The sequence below is a fragment of the Triticum urartu genome, chromosome 5A (assembly GCF_056163025.1).
Source record: "Triticum urartu cultivar PI428250 chromosome 5A, HENAU_Tu73, whole genome shotgun sequence".
NCBI classification, from domain to species: domain Eukaryota; kingdom Viridiplantae; phylum Streptophyta; class Magnoliopsida; order Poales; family Poaceae; genus Triticum; species Triticum urartu.
In genome coordinates, this window is record NC_141877.1 from 388,804,764 (window position 1) to 388,827,083 (window position 22,320).

The window sequence follows — 22,320 nt, forward strand, 5'->3', positions numbered from 1 at the left end:
TGGAGCTATATTTTTATTCGCCACATGATATGTGTTTCGCTTGGAGCATCTTGTATGATTTGAGTCTTTGCTTTCTAGTTTACCACAATCATCCTTGCTGTACACACCTTTTGGGAGAGACACACATGAATTGGAATTTATTAGAATACTCTATGTGCTTCACTTATATCTTTTGAGCTATATAGTTTTTGCTTTAGTGCTTCGCTTATATCTTTTAGAGCACGGCGGTGGTTTTATTTTATAGAAATAATTGATCTCTCATGCTTCACTTATATCATTTTGAGAGTCTTTAGAACAGCATGGTAATTCACTTTGGTTATAAATTTTAAATGCTAAGAGAAGTTGGATGCTTGATAGATGGTTTTGAGATATAAAGGTGGTAATATTAGAAGTGTGCTAGTTGAGTAATTTTGAAATTGATGAATACTTGTGTTGAAGTTGGCAAGTCCCGTAGCATGCACGTATGGTGAACATTATGTGACAAATTTGAAGCATGGGGTGTTCTTTGATTGCTTTCCTTATGAGTGGCGGCCGGGGACGAGCGATGGTCTTTTCCTACCAATCTATCCCCCTAGGAGCATGCGCGTAGTGCTTGGTTTTGATGACTTGTAGATTTTTGCAATAAGTATGTGAGTTCTTTATGACTAATGTTGAGTCCATGGATTATACGCACTCTCACCCTTCCACCATTGCTAGCCTCTTCGGTACCATGCATTGCCCTTTCTCACCTTGAGAGTTGGTGCAAACTTCGCCGGTGCATCCAAACCCCGTGATATGATACGCTCTATCACACATAAGCCTCCTTATATCTTCCTCAAAACAGCCACCATACCTACCTATTATGGCATTTCCATAGCCATTCCGAGATATATTGCCATGCAACTTTCCACCGTTACATTTATTATGACACGCATCATCATTGTCATATTGCTTTGCATGATCATGTAGTTGACATCATATTTGTGGCAAAGCCACCGTTCATAATTTTTTCATACATATCACTCTTGATTCATCGCAATCCCGGTACACCGCCGGAGGCATTCATATAGAGTCATATTTTGTTCTAAGTATCGAGTTGTAATTCTTGAGTTGTAAGAATATAAAAGTGTGATGATCATCATTAGAGCATTGTCCCATGTGAGGAAAGGATGATGGAGACTATAATTCCCCCACAAGTCGGGATGAGACTCCGGACGAAAAAAGAAAGAAAGAAAAGAGGCAAAAAGAAAAAAAGGAAGAAGGCCCAAATAAAATAATAATAATAATAATAAATAAATGAGAGAAAAAGAGAGAAGGGACAATGTTACTATCCTTTTTCGACACTTGTGCTTCAAAGTAGCACCATGATCTTCATGATAGAGAGTCTCTTATTTTGTCACTTTCATATACTAGTGGGAATTTTTCATTATAGAACTTGGCTTGTATATTCCAATGATGGGCTTCCTCAAATGCCCTAGGTCTTCGTGAGCAAGCGAGTTGGATGCACACCCACTTAGTTTCTTTGATGAGATTTCATATATGTATAGCTCTAGTGCATCCGTTGCATGGCAATCCCTACTCCTTGCATTGACATCAATCGGTGGGCATCTCCATAGCCCATTGATTATCCGCGTCAATGTGAGACTTTCTCCCTTTTTGTCTTCTCACGCAACCTCAATCATCGTATTCTATTTCACCCATAGTGCTATGTCCATGGCTCGCGCTCATATATTGCGTAAAAGTTGAAAGAGTTTCAAAAGGCTAAGTATGAAACAATTGCTTGGCTTGTCATCGGGGTTGTGCATGATGAGAGCATTTTGTGTGACGAAAATGAAGCATGGCCAAACTATATGACTTTGTAGGGATAAGTTTTCTTTGGCTATGGTATTTTGATAAGACATAATTGCTTGATTAGCATACTTGGAGTATTACTATTTTTATGTCAACAATAAACTTTTATCTTGAATCTTTTGGATCTGAACATTCATGCAACAATAGAGGAGAATACATTGAAGAATATTCTAGAAAGCATTCCACATCAAAAATTCTGTTTTTATCATTTACCTACTCGAGGACGAGCAGGAATTAAGTATGGGGATGCTGATACGTCTCCAACGTATCTATAATTTTTTATTGTTCCATGCTATTATATTATCTGTTTTGGATGTTATTGGCTTTATTTTACACTTTTATATTATTTTTGGGACTAACCTATTAACCGGAGGCCCAACCCAAATTGCTGTTTTTTTGCCTATTTCAGTGTTTCGTACAAAAGGAATATCAAACAGAGTCCAAACAGAATGAAACCTTCGGGGACGTGATTTTTGGAACAAACGTGATCCAGAGGACTTGGAGTGGACATCAAGCAATCAACGAGGCGGCCAGGCGCGCCCTCCCCCCTCGTGGGCCCCTCGTAGCTCCATCGACCTACTTCCTCCTATATATGTTCACATACCCCGCAAACATCCAGAAGCACCACGAAACCCTATTTCCACCGCCGCAACCTTCAGTACCCAAGAGATCCCATCTTGGGGCCTTTTCCGGAGCTCCACCGGAGGGGGCATTGATCACGGAGGGCCTCTACATCAACTCCATGGCCCCTCCGATGATGCGTGAGTAGTTTACTTCAGACCTTCGAGTCCATAGCTAGTAGCTAGATGGTTTCTTCTCTCTTTTTGGATCTCAATACAAAGTTCTCCTCGATTCTCATGGAGATCTATTCGATGTAATCTTCTTTTGCGGTGTGTTTGTCGAGATCCGATGAATTGTGGGTTTATGATCAAGTTTATCTATGAACAATATTTGAATATTCTCTGAATTCTTTTATGTATGATTGGTTTATCTTTGCAAGTCTCTTCGAATTATCAGTTTGGTTTGGCCTACTAGATTGATCTTTCTTGCAATGGGAGAAGTGCTTAGCTTTGGGTTCAATCTTGCGGTGCTCGATCGTAGTGACAGAAAGGGAAACGACACGTATTGTATTGTTGCCATCAAGGATAAAAAGATGGGGTTTATATCATATTGCACGAGTTTATCCCTCTACATCATGTCATCTTGCTTAAGGCGTTACTCTGTTCTTATGAACTTAATACTCTAGATGCATGCTGGATGGCGGTCGACGTGTGGAGTAATAGTAGTAGATGCAGAATCGTTTCGGTCTACTTGTCTCGGACGTGATGCCTATATACATGATCATACCTAGATATTCTCATAATTATTCGCTTTTCTATCAATTGCTTGACAGTAATTTGTTCACCCACCGTAATACTTATGCTATCTTGAGAGAAGCCACTAGTGAAACCTATGGCCCCCGGGTCTATTCTCTATCACACAAGTTTCCAATATACTTTATTTTGCTATCTTTTACTTTCAATCTATATCATAAAAATACCAAAAATATTTATCTTATTATTATCATCTCTATCAGATCTCACTCTTGCAAGTGGCCGTGAAGGGATAGACAACCCCTTTATCGCATTGGTTGCGAGGTTCTTATTTGTGTGTGTAGGTATGAGGTGACTCGCACGTGGTCTCCTACTGGATTGATACCTTGGTTCTCAAAAACTGAGGGAAATACTTACGCTGCTTTACTGCACCACCCTTTCCTCTTGAAGGAAAAACCAACGCAATGCTCAAGAGGTAGCAACAGGCATTACCAGAGGTTAGGTCTGCATGCGGCTCCGACGCCGTGGAGTCTGCGGCTTCCGTGGCGGGGTTAAGCTTCCTATCCTCGGATGGCGTGACCTGCTCCGGATCTAAGGCCAGAGTGGTTACATGTGCAATTTCCTGGGTATGGCCCGATGATAGATCTAAGTCATGTTCATCGAGGTGACGGGGAGCGATTGCCGTGGTATCGAATCCGTCAAAGATCAAGTCTCCATGGATATCCACGACGTAGTTCAAGCTCCCGAATTTGACCTGACGGCCAGGGGCGTAGCTGTCGATCTGCTCCAGATGGCCAAGTGAGTTGGCCCGCAGTGCGAAGCCACCGAACACGAAGATTTGTCCGGGAAGGAAGACTTCCCCTACGACAGCTTCATTGTGGATGATTGAAGGAGCCATCAAACCCTTTGGGGATGGCACGGTGGAACTCTCAATGAATGCACCAATGTCGGTGTCAAAATCGGCGGATCTCGAGTAGGGGGTCCCGAACTGTGCGTCTAGGATCGATGGTAACAGGAGACGGGGGACACAATGTTTACCCAGGTTTGGGCCCTCTCTATGGAGGTAATACCCTACGTCCTGCTTGATTGATCTTGATGAATATGAGTATTACAAGAGTTGATCTACCATGAGATTGTAATGACTAAACCCTAAAAGTCTAGTCTGGCTATGATTATGGTAATGATTGTCGCCCTATCCGGACTAAGCCCTCCGGTTTATATAGACACCGGAGGGGACTAGGGTTGTACAAGGTCGGTTACAGAGAAAGGAATCTACATATTTGATCGCCAAGCTTGCCTTCCATGCCGAGGAGAGTCCTATCCGGACACGGGTGCAGTCTTTGGTATTCGTATCTTCATAGCCCATTAGTCCGGCCCATGACTAACAGGCCAGACGCCCGAGGACCCCTTAATCCAGGACTCCCTCAGTGGGCGGCGGCTGGTACACCAGCATTGGTGGCAGTGCTGGTGCCAAGCGGTAGACGTGCCTGTGGTTCCCTCTGCCATAGTCGTTTCGTTAGCGGCCGAAGCACATGTACTGTAATCTCCCTGTTAAGTGTAGTTGTTAACTCCTAATCACCATGCATGTATGCAACCAAACACCGTGTGAAAATTGCTTTCACGATGGCAAGACCCCTTATGCATACAATGAAACTCGGGTCACCTGTCACTGGCAGGCTGGAGGGATGGGAGGCGCCGACGAGTTCAGGTCACCTGTCACTGGCGCAAGGGTGTGTCGTCCTGGATGCGTTCGCTTCCCCTCCTCCCTCGTTCCCCGGTCGTGTGTGGGCTACGGGGCTCCTACTTTGTTCAAGGTGGGAGTATGTTGCAGTCTCTTCGGTCGGGTGCACCCTTTGGCCCAAAGCCGGTCACTTTGGTCGGTCTTGGGGGTGTCCCGATGCAGAGTGGCAGCCCTGGCGGCGGGAGGCACGACATTCGTGGGCAGAACTTGCACCTGTGGTGCGGCCCAGAGGCCATGGCCACGTGGGTGGGTGGTCGCTGGTGGTTGGCGGAGCTAGGATGCATCGGAGGGGTGGTCATGCCGGGGTACATCACTTGCCAAATCTTGTATTGGCCGATAGCACCAGCGTTCGTGGACACTGTATCCTTCATGAAGGCTCCGTCATGGTGTCCTTACTCCTTCGAGTTGCGTCGAGTGAAAATTCGATCTTTGGGATCGGATGATGGTGGTTATCAGTGATCGTTCCCTTCTAGGAGGCACCATCTTGGAGTCCTTGTTCCGTTGTTTTCCGTCTCACCTCTCCTCGGACGAGGTCTCTGTTGGCTCCAAGCGGTTCGTCCTTGCGCATTTGTAGTGGCTTGGTAGTCGTTGGGTGTGGTGCGGCGGTGCTCAGCACATTGTATCTTGCCTTGGCTGTGTGTGCCATGTGCAGTGGTGACGTGAGTTTGTATCATGATGCTTCTGGATCGGTGTTTTACAAAAAAAGCAGACTGAAAGCCTTTTTCAGTAAAAAAAATTGCTAAACATTTTTTAATTGAAAAACACATAAAATATAAAAATGTTGGCTACACACAGTTGCCTTTTGTTAGAGACTTGGCTGCATTTTATGGATCAACAATGTTCAGAGGAACTGTTACAGAATCATGTGGCGCAGCAAGCCGAACATGACATCCAAAATTTAAATCTAGAGAGGATTTCGCTAAACTTCAGCTTCATGATCGCTATCTTGTCTGTCATAGATGAAGTTGCATTCCTCGAAATTACACGAGCATTGATTGGCTATCGCTCCATGATGCCCGCCTACTTTATCCGAGATATCCTTTACAATTTTGGCACAATCCAAAGCTATTAGGATCCGCATGACTAGTGGATCATCGGCAATGTCCTGGCTCTTGGGCTGCCGGACACGCTAGGTCTTCTAGAGTCGGTACATCAATTATGTCACTAAATGCACCTGAAGTTGAATCAAGATAGAGGTCACTTTGATCCCATCAAGTAGCCTCAATAGCTCCCATCGTGTCTTAAACTGTACCATCAACATTGAACTTCGCAAAACCAACCGTTGAGGCAGGATCCAAGGCAAACCCTAGGTTCTGGACATGTTAACCCGCGAGAGCTATGTGTGTCAGACATATAACTCCGACTCGCAGTAGGCGAGCGCAAGATGCTTCGGCCCAATAGCGGTTTCTGGGAGCAGGTTTTGGTGTATTTTTCCTTTTTCCCTTTGGTTTGGTTTTTTTGTCTTCTTTTTTATTTCCGGTTTTCTATGGTAGTTTCATTTTTTTGGTTTTATTTTGTTTTCTTTGTTCTTTTATCTGTTTTCTGGTTTCTCTTTTCTCTTTTCGGTTCATCGGTTTTTATTTGTATCTTTACTTTTCCTTTTTCCTTTTCCTACACGTGTCTACCTTTTTCAAGCACAATATAGATTTTCTTTTACATCAGGGATATTTTTATTGATGTTTAGCATTTTTAAATAAGTTATTAACACTTCACCAATATATATGTTTTAATGACTACTTTTTTCATACACACTATATATTGTTTGCATACATCAGTAATATTTTTATACATGTTTAACATTTTTTAAATAAATCATTAACACTTCCCCAATATATATGTTTAGTTGACTACTTTTTCATGCACGTTGTACATTTTCTGCATATATCAAGAACATTTTCTGTACATGTTTAAAATTTTCAAATAAATAATTACATTCGAATATATGTTTTGATCTCTATTTTTTCCCTGTACGCCTTAGATTTTTATATACATCAGTAGCATATTTAACATCTTTTAATACATGATTCCATTTTCTCAATATATGTTTTTAATGCTTACTATTTTTCATATAAGTTGTACATTTGTCGTACACATCAGGAATATTTTTATACATGTTTAATATTTTTTAAATACTTTCTGTTTTGAGGGTTTTTTAAATACTTTCATGCACATCATACTGAGGTAAGCCGAGGCTTACATGGGATCGACGGCCCACCACGTGGCTGGTGTCCAAAGATTTACTGGGCCGACGCCGACTAAATCTAACAGAAAGCAGAGCACCTAACCATGCGCATTTCTCAAAAAACAAAAAAGAACCTAACCATGCGCGCGTGAAATTTTCTTTAGTTTCAGTTTTGATCGTGGAGTTTTCTGAACGCGAAGACATATAAAGCAGAAATAGCCGATCACATATAACTTTGGTCATGTCTCAAAAAAAACATATAACTTTGGTCTTTGGAGGACATTGTCGACTTTCCTCTTCACTTTAGCACTTGTGTTTCTTCTCCTATAGCACGGGCTAGCGCCATATCGCTGCATTAGAATCTTGAGTTTGCTCTCTAGGATCTTCCATAATACCTGCTGGTGATAGCATATACTACTGCTAGTACGATTATCAAATCTCAAGGGCTCATACCGATTTCGGAGAGTTTGTACTCATCCGGCACCTGCTCACCTTACAGTCGGTCAGCAGATTGCGCTTTTCGGACGAGAGGGCCCCTGGTGCCTGATCTTGCAGCAAAAGTTGTGTGCACGTTAGGAACCACAAGACTGAACTCAACTTTGATATTGTGGGGTTGGACACTCCTATTTATTTTGTTTGTTTTTATTTTTTTAAATGTTCAGGATTTAGAAAATAGTTCTGCATTTCACAGGTTTGGAAAAATATTTCCAAATTGAAAAATATTCTTAAATTTCAAAAGTAATTCAGATATTACAGAAAATGTTCACATATTTTTAAAAATGTTCACAATCTCGAAAAGTGTTCATGAATTTAGGAAATGGTCACGATTTGAACAAAAGTTCAAATTAAAATTTTAGCAGATTTGTAAAATATTCGCAATTTCAAAAAAGTCACAATTTCAAAAAAATTCATGATTTCAAAAAAATGATCATGATTTGCAAAAACTTGTTCACGATTTTTAAAAAATGTTCAAATTTTTGGAAAAATATTCACGATTTTAAGAATGTTCGCATGTTGAAAAAATGTTCATGGATTTGAAAGATGGTCGCAAAATGAAAAAAGAGAAAAAGGAAAGGGAAAACCCAGAATAAAAAGAACATGCAAAAAACAAAAACAAAAAGTGGTGTGGGAAGGCTTTAGATCCTTCCCATATTCAGAACATGGAGTATGCCGAACATGAAAAATATGGTTGGCTCAATGTCGGGCATAATGATCACACGGTGATAGGATTACTCGCTACCAAGCGACCTATGTGGGGAATAGGGTTCGGCCCAGTCGGGGGCGCCCCTGTGCGCAACCCCAACAGTATGTTGCAACATGCGGCAAATATGGTTTTCCTTGGAGGCAGATTGGAGATTTTTCTGGCCAGTCTATCCGGAGACAAGGCCGAGCACAACGGACTGTGGGGAGATGTCGTTGTGTCCAACTTCCGTGACAGGTTTCACAAACCCATCGCCTCCCTGTTGCCAAGGCCGACAGTGAAGCGCGCCAGGAAGAAGCACACTCCTCCAACAAATGTTCGTTGCAGTGAGGTAACAAGGCATGTTCATAAGTGCGCTATTGTTTTTGCCTTTGATAGGTTTAGATCATATATTATTGATTTAAAAGTAACAGTTGATATAGATCATCAAGGTCTAAAGTATCTCTTTACTAAGAAACATGCAAAACCCGGCGTCATTCATTAGATTTTATTACTTAAAAATTTTGATTTGCAAATTATCAATAACATGGGCGGAGATAACCAAGTTCGGCTTAATCTTATATTGCTTAACCCCAACATAATATTGTACAATAGGTGCAGAGAGTGGCGTTTTGGTGGCCGAGCACCCTGCAGGCCGTAATCTCGCACCGTGCAATATAGCACCGCGATGTGTGCTCCTATTTTCTCGCTCGTTCTATACGATGGCTCATATGTTGAAATACATGCGTGCCATGGGCTGGTGTGCTACCGTTCTAAGTGGGCCTCGGGGGCACGCGGGGTACAGGCACCTCATGCGTCTGCTGGGCTGATTTAAAAATATCACATGTAGCTGGAGCGGTGGCTGGTGCGATACTAATGCTCGCTTTGGTGGGCTGATCTGGCGCTGCAGCTTCTTTAACCAAAGAAGCCGCCTTTTTTCTTCCCTTCGTCAGAACATCCGTCTCTTCCCGTGGTAGCTGTGCGGAGCGGCGATTCGCCATGGAGGGCCTTGAGTTTTTCTTTGAGGAAGCAGAATCTGGGTGAGAACCAAACTGCCATATTATTTATCTTGCTCTTACTTCTTCCGATTGGAGATCTATTTTGACTTGGTATTCTGCTGCTTGATTTCGGTATTGGTTCTTGAGTTCTTCTTCTCCCTTTGTTTTGTTGGATCTGACTGGATGGGTATCGTGTATGTGTTGTAGATTGGTTCCTAGGGTAGATGCGGGTGATATTTTGGGTGGCGGAATCGATGTTGTGGAGTCTGTGGTTGCTTCTATCCATGAAGCTCGCGGGCGCTCCGCTCATGTGATCTCTTCTGAATCCATGGATGGCAATGACGGCGAAGAGCAGTCCCGAGATGTGGAGGCGAATGTTGGCTTATACTGCAACGGCGAAAGTGAGGTCGTTGGTGACTCAAATGACATGGCTCCTGAGTGTGCGACGGCTGCATCTGTGAGAGAATATGGAGATGCAGAGGGTGCCATCGTCAACAATTCAAAGGGCTCCTGCTGGAGTCGACGGTAACAAACACATGGTTGTTTTGTCATTACTTTTCTTTTGTACCAGTGACTCTAGCGTCCTGCACTTCCTGTAGCAAAAACACACCCCATGGGAGAGTTCGCCCCTCCGTCAGAAAAAAGAGAGTTCGCCCATGGAGGAAAGAAAAAAAATATTCCCCTCTTATAGTATTGATGCTAGCTTGAAACCACAATTTTTAAACCACAATTAATGCATGATTTTGTATGAATGGTCAGTACTAATTTTTTAAGAATTACTCTTCTTATCTCGGTCTCGATTGCTAGAAAATACAGTTAACACCATTTTTTGGAAGATTGTAGTATTAGGATTGACAAGGCAGAAGAGAGGGATGCCAACCCAAGCAGAGTCCTTGCGCTTGAGGCTTCTGGCGAAACAGCTAAGAGAAGACAATATAAGCCTAAGCAAGGTTTACAGCTTAGTGGGCGGTTTTTTTGGATCGGTGAAGGAGGTGCCATTCACAAAGAGATCTCTGAAGACTCTGTGGAAAACTTAACAGAGAGCAATCAGACAATGATGCCACAAAGACAATAGAGGTGTTCAACGCAATGCGGGCTGGAGATATGTGCCACCAGGATCGCGGATGCACCTGTTTGTTAGGCAATATGAGAAGATGCAATTTGACAGAGATTCTAAGGAGAGTTATCAGGAGAACAGAACCAAACTGGTAAGAGTACAATGTTTATATGTTCACCCACATGCATTTTCTATCTTACCATGAATCATGCCATGATGGTGATGAACATCATGTGCAGCACGTGCTAATTATATGTCTCCACACGCAGGGTGGTGTTGTCCTAGCTCAGAACCTACCTATCGAGATTCATGCATCCACACAAGCGCTATGCTTGAAAATTTTGGCGAGATGCTATATGAGGGTGGGTCATGTGTTCTGATTGAAATTGTGCCTCGCTGTGAATACATAGCAAGGCATGTAAGAAAGATTCTCGAGACAAATGGTGTAAAAATGAATTCCTCGTCCAGGTCAATGAGCTTGTTGATGAATTCAAGTGTGAATGTGGAATGTTTGAGCATTTCGGCATGGTGTGCAGCCATGCACTAAAGGTGTGGTTTTTGTTGTTGATGATGTTATTTTGTTATGTCTGCAAGACAAGTTATTACCGAGATCAGAAAAATGGTACATTTTGACACTGAGCCTTTTTATTCTCAGCTGATGATCCAACTTGGTCTGCAGGAGGTTCCAGTCAAACACGTGCTGAAGCGTTGGACAAGGGATGCAATGGATATACCGCCTCCAGAGCTTCTCCGTTACCAGAAAGACCAAGGCCCTCTCAAGTACTCCTCACGGCGACATAACAATCTGCATCTGCTTTGCCTTGAAATTGTTAGACTTGGTGACAACAATGTGGATGCATATACTCTTGCCATGGAGCAGCTAAGAAATGTGAAAGCATTGCGGAGCCGGTGGCTATTGTACGTGATGGCATGGGGTTATCCGACGAAGAGTTGCCGGGTGATTCTGCAGGTTCATCTATAGCGCACAAGCAACATTTTGGTCCAACAAATCAGGCACAGAGTGTCTCGCAATGTTCAGATAGCTTTGGGGCACCATCAAAGAAGAGACCAGCGGGGCGACCTATGACAAGCCACGAGAAAGCGCCATATGAACAGCCAGCTAAAAGGAGCCGGTTATGTTCGATCTGCCGTGGGCAAGGGCACAAGAGCACTATGTGTCCGTAGCGCTGCGATCTTCCCAAGGCGCCGAGGAAGTCGCCTCGCTGCTAAAGGTGCAGTCTGACAGGCCACAGAAGGAACACATACACCAACGCGCCCATTGCAGATTTCTACGACTGATTTTGTTTTGTTTTTATGGTTGAAGTATAACAGTTCATGTAGCTGTGTTTATGTTGGCTGTCAGACTGCTAGTGACTCTGCCATATATTAGTGAATCTCTGTATCTGTAGTTTCGTTGTTGTGGATAATTAGTTGGAGACTCTGTGTTTTCAGTTTGAAATCTCTTGTTCGGTCCTTTCCAATCTGTTGGTGATGAAACTGTATTTCTTTGATTGGTGTATCACTTAAGATTCAAGCTTCTCAGGGAAAAAACGTCACTTAATGTGCGGGTTTCTTATTTTGAATGACAGCCACCGTCTACCCCGCTGATGTTGGTCTCCACCTGAACCTCGCCACACTCTGGGCAAATGATGAGCGGCAGAAGCCTTTCCCTGGAATGAACTGAGGATGAAGATGAAGCCATGTCGATTGTGTTTGAGAAGGAAGACCAACCCATCTCTGCTATAAGTAGCCGGTGAGACCAGGGCAACGGTTAGATTCCTCAACGTCCGAACTCAAACAGCTCCCTGTCGTGGGACATGTTGGCGGAGTCAATCCTGTGCCGTGTACACATGTCTCTGAGCGGATGCGCACTGTGACCACGACATGCAGCTGTACAGCACTCCTGTGCCTGCCAGTATACGTGAGCCCGCATTGTTTATTTACTGGCAAATACGAGTGCGGTGTATCGTCCTCTTCTGCAAATACATGCAGAATACAGTAGCGTCATACCCCTTGGCACCGATCGCGACGGGCACTGACGGGGCTGATTACGTCCTCCAGGTAGCTCGGCCACCAAAGGCCATTTTCGAATAGGTGCACACATATAATCATTCTTGGAAGCACTGAAGTCCCAAGTTTCTTGGTGGCCATAATGGTAAATTATTGAGTTTTCTTAACTTGCAAAAAATAGATTAACGACAAAAATAAATTAAAACTGACGTGAAAATAGAGTAATCTTACTAGGGAAGAATCTTCTTTGTGAGTGGAGCCAGAAAAAGGGTTGATTATCATCGATCCTGTTTTGGATGTAGATATAGCCTTCTTCTCTAGAGACCCTATAATTTATCAAATCCACAAAGTGATGATGCTTGATACAAAAATATCTGCAAATACTTGTTATTTCAAGACGTTCGAGTTTGCCAGACCAATCGCAGAAGCGGTGAAAGCATTAATAAAGAAATAGGCCCAGACTTAAGATTTCATCCGCACTCGTGCACATGGGCTCGGGATACAAACTAGATAAATCAACATGGCACTAGTAAATATTGTTACATATGTAGTGCATGAGGTATGTGTGAAATGCGTCCAACCCCAGGACCGACTACCACCGAATCGAGGTTCTGTTGTCCAACCGAGACCCTATCTGACTCATGGGGTTATCTCCGTTATTAATGATAACCAGACAAACACATTAGGCGTTTACTGACTACACCATAATTACCACTAAAGGTTTTATTCCAGCTATCATATTAATCTTACTATAACCGACGTTTAACATAGCTTTCAACTCCTCTCAACACTTTAACCCTCTGTGTTTCGATCTTCAGTATAGTTTCACAACATATATAAATAATATTATCTCAAAGTAAACTAACAATCTCCTAATGCACATACATGGGGCTGCGAAGCTAAGCCTCAGCCCTTAGCCCGAGGGGACTATTCACACATCGCGAATAAATCACAAAGAATAGACATTATAAGCAAAGTTACTTGAAGATAAATGATTGCAAGTCTTACAATGCTCATGATCATGATGTAATATCGATTGCAAGTAATTAAACTAATGTAGATGGAGGCTATGGTGGTGGAGATGGCGATGGTGGCAGCACAAAGGCGACGTGGATGGGAATGGTGACTACTGGGAAGGTAAAGTGGCAAACTCAAAACCCTTCAGACTCCTCGAGGGTTTTCCTCTCCTTTATATAGTGCAAATGGATAGACACAGATATTGGGGCGCCTGTACTATGAATCAACATCGGGTACTTTTGCGATAGTCATCGGGATGGTGTCATCGAAGCGGTGGCAGGGGTACGAGTAGCGGTCATTTTCACGTAAATCACCCATTTTTGTAAGGAACAATATAAACAAGGAGATTTGTAACCCTTCGAATTTATTAGTCATTTGTAGGCAAATCGATGTGACTATCACAAAAATATATGAGAAAAATCTGGTTTAAACATGAGTGGGAATTCTACTCGTGAGCACTGCCAGCAGATCAAGTTTAGTCGCCAGTTTTGAGGCAGGCATCATCGATGGAATTGATAGCAATTGTCTAGTAGTACCTTTGGTGGGAACATAGCCAAAAAACGCCAGATCCGGCCTCCCTGACCTCCTACACGGCGCATCCACCTCGTCCTCGTCCTCGCCCCACGCCATGTCGCCAGTCGCCATAGCTCCGCCGGGCACTGGCCCTGGAGGCCCCGTGCTCCCCCGCAACCCCTTTGCCTGGAATCGCCGCTTCTGCTGCTCTTCCTCAACAATCGCTTGGCATCAGATTTAGCGTCGTGTCGTCACCCGGTCGTCCTCATCCCCAGGGACCAGCCCGCCGTCGGCGAACATCCTCTGCGGCGTGGCCATCGGGAACGGGCTCACGCACCCTGTCGTGTAGGTGGCCACGCACGCCGACTCGGCCTACTTCACGGGGCTCGTCAACGCACGGCAGTGTGGGGAGCTAGAGGCATTGCAGACGGAGGTGGTGGCGGGAGGCGTCGGACACGCGGGGCCGCGTGCTCGGACGACTGCAAAACGTCACGGACCTCGCCACGCTCTACGATTCGCCAAGCAGTGGTTGTATGCGTTGGTGGACGCCGGCAAGTTTGTCAACAAGGCGGAGATCAAGGCGATGTTGGGCGTGCGCCCGGACGTGACGTGGGAGGAGTGCAGCGACATGGTGGGGTCGGCCATGCATGAGTACGTGATGAAGAGGTGCTGCCGGAGGTGGCGGCTACGTACTGCACTTCTTCCCGTCGTCATGGGTAGTCGTCTCGCTTCTCGCGGCGGCCGCCATTTACGTTGTGTCGTCCTTGTGCCCGGCCTCGTTAATAGCGATGGCGGGCGGCGGCTGGTACACCAGCATCGACGGCAGTGCTGGTGCCGAGCGGTAGACGTGCCCGTGGTTCCCTCTGCCATAGTCGTTTTGGTTGCGGCCGAAGCACATGTACTGTAATCTTCCTGTTAAGTGTAGTTGTTAACTTCTAATCACCATGTATGTATGCAACCAAACACCATGTGAAAATTGCTTTCACAATGGCAAGACACTTTATGCATACAACGAAACTACTTGACAACGTCGTCTTTTGCCTCGTTTTTTCTTAACCAAGCCCTGCTTAGCCTGACTCGTTTTCCTCCTTCCAACTAGGCCTTGCTTAGAAAGTAACCAAACATGCCCTAACTTTGATGCTTTTCTTTTGATTGAAGATAGTCTAAAGGGAACCAATGGGGTTGCTATCCATGACAAGAAATGAAAGTTTTTTTAAACGGAGGCAAAAAATTGCCTCACCGATTAATTAAAGCATAAGAGATTTGCCCAATTAATTAACATAAAACCGGACGAAAACAGATACAAACAAACCACATGCGAGCTACTCATAGAGCATACAACCCAGTGAGCGCACGGTTAATCTGACAACCATATCCAAAATGCAATGAGCACCACCCCCATATTTCCACAACACAAAGAAACCCCCAACAAGAGAACCTCGGCCGAAGACCACATACACGGCCAAATCCAGAAAGGCAGGCCATGCCATAAGGACAACCCAAAAAACTGATGACCATTCATCAAGCAACTGTAGACACCTCTTCTATGGCGTTAGTTTTCTTGCTTTTGCTTCTAAGAGCCTTCCCACAATCGTCTTGTTGCCAGATTCAGGGCTAGCCACCTCCAAATGTTTGAGCAAGCTATGAAACTCTATCTCAAACAGAATCGCATCAATCTACAAGAAAGGAAAGTTCATTGTTGGTTGTTGCAAAGATTTTTTTTTGTTACGCACATGAGACTTGCGCTTCGATTCATTATGAGAAGAAAAACTTGAAACTTTACAACGGCGCACTCGAGATATATGAGGTCCCCACTCCCTAGGCACCACACACCACTGGTAACATTGCAAGTTTACTGCTCCCTAAAGCCCACCTTACCATGCCCAGCTAGTTTGTACCGCCGCATGAACTGCCACACGCTCCACTCATCCCAAATAAGCGACACCAAACCATTCCTAGTCATAGCCACGTTGTCGAACACTCTACGATTCCTCTCCTTCCAGATGGAATGCAAGACTAGGATGATTAGTGTGTTCACCCCCCCCCCCCCCCCCAGCACCTCACTCGTTGCCGTCCACCAAGCCACTATTGTAGCAGCTTGAGTCGTCGGTGTGAAGTTTTTCCAACCTCTAACCTCTAGCACATCAAACCAAACATACCGGTCCTTGCAAGCATGCCGGGCAACACGGTCTGAAGTCCAATATTGTTGCAAAGAATTCAAATATACTTCCTCCGTTCCTAAATACTCCCTCCGTCCCATAAATCTTGTCCTCGTGGTCTTTTTTCAGGAAAAAAAAACCCAGCGAATTCCCGACAAGCCCCTAACTCATGTCGTCTCCCCCGCTCCTCTCCCGCGCCGGAGCTCCCCTACTCGGCTCCCCCGCAGCTCCCCCGCACGTAGCCGAAGCTCCTCCGCCCCACGCCTCCCCCGCCCTACACCTCCCGCGCGCACGCCGCCATGCTGCACCGGAAGCCCTGTCTCGCATGCGTGGTCAGCCCGGGCGAGGGAGAAGGCCCGTCAGGAGCTGCTCCAGATGGAGAAGACGGCAATGCCCGACGATACCCTACACCCAGAGGATCTGAAGAGGCTCGGCATTGATGAGTACAACACGGCGAGGCCCAACAACTACAACTTGTTGCGGCAGATTGGACTCTGCCTCAAGCTTGACGACGATGACCGAAAGCAGCAGCAGCAGCAGCACCGCCAAAGCTTCGAAGAAGACCTAGAGAAAGGCGAGATTGCATCGTGATCGTCGTTGCTAGCAAGGTGCTATAACAAGTCATGCTGTTGTTGATAGCTTGATACCTAACAGAAAACTTGTAGCTCTCTTGTACAAATTGTTTGTGTACTGAACATGATTGGAAATATGAAAGTACATGATCGATTATAAAGAGTACCATGTACAGTTTTAGTATCCACAAAGATTTCTAAATTCATGAACATTTTTGTTTTTGTTTCTCTGGTTTCATTTTCCAAAATACATGAATTTTTTTATACTCAACTCATGAATATATATTATTATAAAATTTAGGTCACTTTAGTAAAATTAGTGAACATTTTTAATGGAAAACACAGAAAATATAAAAAGAATTGGCTGCAAACAGAGGAATTGTTACATGAGCATGTGGTGCGGCAAGCCGGACATGACATCCAAAATTAAAATCTAGAGAGTATTTACCTAAACATCAACTCTACCTCGACTGTTATATGTGAAGTTGCATTTCTCGAAATTACACGAGCATTAATTGACTATCGCTCCATGATGCCAACCTACTTTATCGAAGATATCCTTTACAACTGTGACACAATCCAAAGCTATTAGGTTATTGGCAAGGTCTTGGCTCTTGGGCTTCCCGGCATGCTAGGTCTTCTAGAGTCGTACACCAATTATGCCACTAAATGCAACTAAGATGAGCCAAGATAGAGGCCGTTTTGCTCTCGGCAAATAGCCACAACAACTCCTTCTATCATTTCGTAAAACTGCACCATCAACATTGAACTTTGCAAAACCAAGCCCTGAGGCGGGCTCCAAGGCAAACGTTGGCTTATGGGTCTGCAAGCCAGCGAGAGCTATGTCTCGCCTACTGCAGCGAGCCCGAGATGAGCCGGCCCAATAGGGGTTTCTTGGAGCAGGTTTCAATGCATTTTTTACGATTTCCTTTTGTTTGCCTAAAAAACGTTTTCCTTTTGCTTTGTTTTTTGGTCTTCTTTTTTCTTTCGGTTTTATTTTTTATTTTATTTTCGTTGTTCTTTTGTCGGTTTCCTTTTCTCTTTCTAGTTTTCATCGGTTTTATTTGTTTATTTTTCCTTTTTCAACACATATCTACTTATTTCACGGATAATATACATTTTTTATACATTAAGGATATTTTTATACATGTTTAGCATTTTTTAAATAAATGATTAACATTTTTCACAATATATATTTTCAATGACTACTTTTTAATACAGGTTGTACATTTTTTGTATATATCAAAAACATTTTTTATACGTAATTAACAAAAAAAACAAAAATATGTTTTGATGTCTATTTTCTTCATGTACGCCTTAGATTTTTGTATACATTAGTAACATGCTTAACATTTATCTAATACATGATTACACTTTTTAAATACATGTTTTTAATGCCTACCTTTTTTACATGTTGTACATTTGTCGCATACATCAGAAATATTTTTATACATGTTTAACATTTTTTAATATTCTCATACACAATTTTGTTTAGTAATGGCATGCAATTTATAAATTCAAAATTCAAAAGTCCGAGGGATACAAAGGTGATCTAGTGGTAAATCCAGCCAAACACGTCTATCCACATCTAAATAAGTTGCTAGCTTGGCTAATCTATGTGGTTCATCATGGACTCACGTTTTTCATGTCTAAAGGATACTTCATATGGTGTCGCTGCCCTGGTCTGAATATCTATGAGAACCATGCGGTAGGTAGGGGTCAAAATGTGTGACATCTCAAAGCTCGTTGACGACTCTCATACAGTCTGTTGCAACATTTTTTTACTCCTATAAAAGATTCAGTTGGTGATGATGGTGTATCTGTCATCTGTCATTTCTGACCATCAGATATGCATCTAACGACTGTGAAGTAAGTTGTGGCATTTTTAAAACAAGACCTCACTTCTCTGCTTCAATTGTAGAAAACCCCTTAGACTGGTCATAGTGGAAGTAACTTAGCCAGCAACATAACGTACCCCAAGATAAGTTTGCCTATGTGGCAGATAGTTAATGAGGAGAGGGGTGTTTGGAGTAACATACTATGTTACCATCACATAACACTTTTTCAAGGCGATATGAGTCTACAAGCTAATAAATACAACCATCTATGACACTATCTCTATGTTACTCCCCATCATGAAGATAGTAATATAGACTAATGTCATATGCATGACACTAGTGTAAGTTACTTTTCACTATGACTAGCCTTAGTATCTTGAAACCAATCACATCTCTACCTCACCTCACCAAAATAACCATAAGGAATATATTCTAAGTGAAACCTAATACAAGTATATTTTTAGTGATATAGATCAAAATTCGAGTGTTTTTCTTCCAAGTTTATGAACACATTATTCTACTTTGTATCCGTTGCACGCACAGACACATTGCTAGTACTTTATCTACATGCAAGTCCTCCACCAAAGCAATGGCTTCTCTATATGCATTTGCTTCGAGGGTAGCAGGATCAGTCACTCCCATTAAAGACCACTGCCGACGCTCCTTGGAAAATGCCGTCCTTACCCCGGCAGACGGTTGCAATCGCACCCCGGTTCAGATTCTCATTAGAGCATCTTCATCAGGTGCGCTATCTTAGCCGCGCGTTGAAAAAAACTGTTTTTTGCGCGCGTGGAGTCAAAACAGGCGTTTCAGAAGTCGCGCAAAAATCGTGCGCTATCTTAGCCGCGCGTTGGAAAAAAACTGTTTTTTTGCGTGCGTGAAGCCAAAACGGGCGCTCCAGAAGTCGCGCAAAAATCGTGCGCATGGTATAACCGGTTCAGCGCGCGGAGGAAAACGGCATCGCGCACAGCTTATTTCGTGCGCCCGCTACCGCGCGCTGGACATTCGAGCGCCCGCGACCAACTGCCGCCAACCTCTTCGGTCGCCCCGCCCCGCGCTGCCGCCGGCGAAATCCGACCGATGGAAGGCCGCGCCGACATCCCCCAACCCCTCCCTACACCCGCGACCCCTCTGCCGCTGCCAAAAACCCTAGTGCGGGGATGAGCTTCGGCTTCGCCGCAGGCGGCCCTCCTCCAAGCACCAGCCTCGCGCGCGGCCTTTTCATGGCACCACGGACGACCTCACAGGGTGGCGTCGTGCCGCCGCCCGCCGTAAAGCCACGGGACGCCGACTCCAAGCAACCGAATGCGGCGGCAGCGGGAAAGGTGTCCGAAGAAGAACAAGGAGAAGAAAATGAAGAGGAGGAGAAAGAATCGTCTTCGAATAAGAAGAAAGAAGAGAAGGAGGAGGATGTGCCAAGGTAACAGTTGTTCGTCCCGAGTGCACGGAAGCTTACATGGGCCGACGGCCTACCGCGCGGCAGGTGTCCAAAGATTTAGTGAGCTGAGGCCTACTAATAAATCTAACAGAAAGCAGAGAGCAGCTGACCATGCGCGCCTGAAAATTGCATCAGTTTCGGTTTTGATCGTGCAGTTATCTGAACGCAGAGACACGTGAAGCAGAAATAGCCGATCACATTAGCACTTGTGTTTCTTCTCCTGCAGCACGGATTAGCGCCATATCGCTGCTTCAGAATCTTGATTTTGCTCTCTACTAGGATCTTGGATGATACCTGCTGCTGATAGCATACATGCTACTACTGCGATTTTTTCAAATCTCAAATGCTTATACCGATTTCGTAGAGTTCGTACAGACCCGGCGCCTGTTCACTTTGCTGTCGGTTAGCAAGCAGATTGCGCCTCTGGTGCCTGATCTTGCAGCAAAAGCTGTGTGCACGTTACCTACCACAAGACTGAAGACTGAACTCAATTCTGTTATTGGTACCCTCTGTTGCTGGTACTGATTAACCTGTACCAATTATTTTATCTCTGTACGTAATGAATCATACTACAAGGTTTCTCTTTCTAGTGGGTGGCCGGGTGCGGAGCTGGCTGACAGCCTGAGAAGTACTCTCCCTGTGTAAACAAATATAAGAGCATTTAAATCATTATTGTAGTAATTTAAACGCTCTTATATTTCTTTACGGAGGGAGTACAATAGAAACAAACCAGTATACGCGGATGGGGAAAATGGCAATCACAACAAAGAGTTGAGTTGCTGCGTGCGTCCCTCGCCACATGGCATGGCAACATGAATATGACCACGCCACACGGACACGGTGTTGTGACCAGATGATACGATGTGACAAACGCAAGACTGGCTTGCTTTCACCCTCTGCGGCGGTATGCGCTCCCTCTGTCAAAAGCATACACACCTGCGTTTTATCTTCGGTTTGTTCCGTTTGGCATAACATCACAGTGGACCAAGTCTCCTTTTATGTTGTCGTGACTGTTTCTCACGCCAAACCATAAAGTAAGTTCAGCAGATCACAGTCCGGTAACTGCAAATTGGGTGCAAGTATGCAATTGCAACTTCTATAGGGCCCGCAAAAGACTCGATATGGGCATATGGCTGTGATGATCTATTGCACTAAACGCCGCCGGGTCATTTTACTCGGTTCTATATATCAGCCATAAAACATGAAGGCTACGTTTGGCAGCGCAATATTTTTGGAGTTTTCAGATAATCGCATGGTTATAAATACGTACTTTGATGTGTTTGGCAGCACAATGTTAAGTGTCACTGAGTTAGTACGTTCAACCCTCGTCCATGCGTATCTACCGGTCAAAACTATGACAAAGGCAGTGCCGGCCAGACATTTCGGTAGTATTGCCAAAACTGTGAAAAGCCACAGTTTTTGAAAAATTAAAATATTCATTGCCCTTATGCTGATATAGCTAAGTTTTCAAATACTATGGGCTTTAAAAAACTCTGCTACCAAACTAATTTGAAGCTTTACAAATAATGAGATCAACTAAGGGACGCCGCCCTCATTTCTTCGCGCAGCACAGGTACAATTCCATGGAATACGAAACAAATCGGACAGTTGTGTGATAATTTTGACAGAATTAATGCTTGTCATATTTCCCATCAGAAAATAATACCCCCTCCATACACAAACGTAAGACATTTTAGATACTTTAATATGGACTAGATACAGACTGAAATGAGTGAATAAATACATTAAAATGTGTCTATATACATCTTAATAAGAAAGAGGTACGTAGAACATCTTGTACCTGTTTACGGAGGGAGTACTTGCCGTATTTGTGTACACTAGTAATTGTGTACGTGCAATGCATGTTATCATATCACAAAAGATATTAATTGCATTGCACATTAGTAGTAGTATTAAAAAAGATATAGTTTGCGGGTTGATATTAGGTACTACTCTATCGCACAATGTAAGATGTTTTCTAAAGCTAGTTTAGCTTGAAAAAACGTCTTACATTGTGAAACGAAGGGAGTAGAATATAATTAAAACACTATATTAGGAAAGATATCAATTGCGTTGCACGCATGTTGATATTGGGTAGGATGTAGTTACGTGGCTACCACTAAAGTTGATATTAGGTACGATTTAGTTACACGCTAAAAACACCGGAGCAACATAGACCATTGGATAGACGCGTTTGAACGGGTGAGATGCGCTAGATCTTCGCAACTCGCTCTTTTTCTAATGGTATATAGAATATAGTAGATATGTATAGCATTTGTTTCGGATTATAAAACATTTTAAATAAATTAAATACATACCAAAATAAGTGAACAAACACGCAAAAATACGTCTATATACATTTGATTCAGAAAAGAAGTAAAACATCTAATAATTCAAAACGGAAGGGTACAGTTGGCACAAAGCTTCCAAAAGTCACACACTCCACAGTCCACACACCCACACAGCTCCAGG

General features: G+C 43.7%; 1 protein-coding gene across 1 annotated transcript; it reads left to right on the forward strand.

Moving 5' to 3' along the window:
• The first annotated feature begins 9,174 nt into the window (after positions 1-9,174).
• On the forward strand, positions 9,175-11,718 carry LOC147971520 (uncharacterized). Its single transcript, XM_087522794.1, has 4 exons — positions 9,175-9,286; positions 9,452-10,452; positions 10,571-10,850; positions 10,981-11,718. The coding sequence occupies exons 1-2, from the start codon at positions 9,246-9,248 to the stop codon at positions 9,771-9,773; spliced, it is 363 nt and encodes a 120-aa protein (XP_087378920.1). The 5' UTR covers positions 9,175-9,245; the 3' UTR covers positions 9,774-10,452; positions 10,571-10,850; positions 10,981-11,718.
• The last annotated feature ends 10,602 nt before the right edge of the window (positions 11,719-22,320 follow it).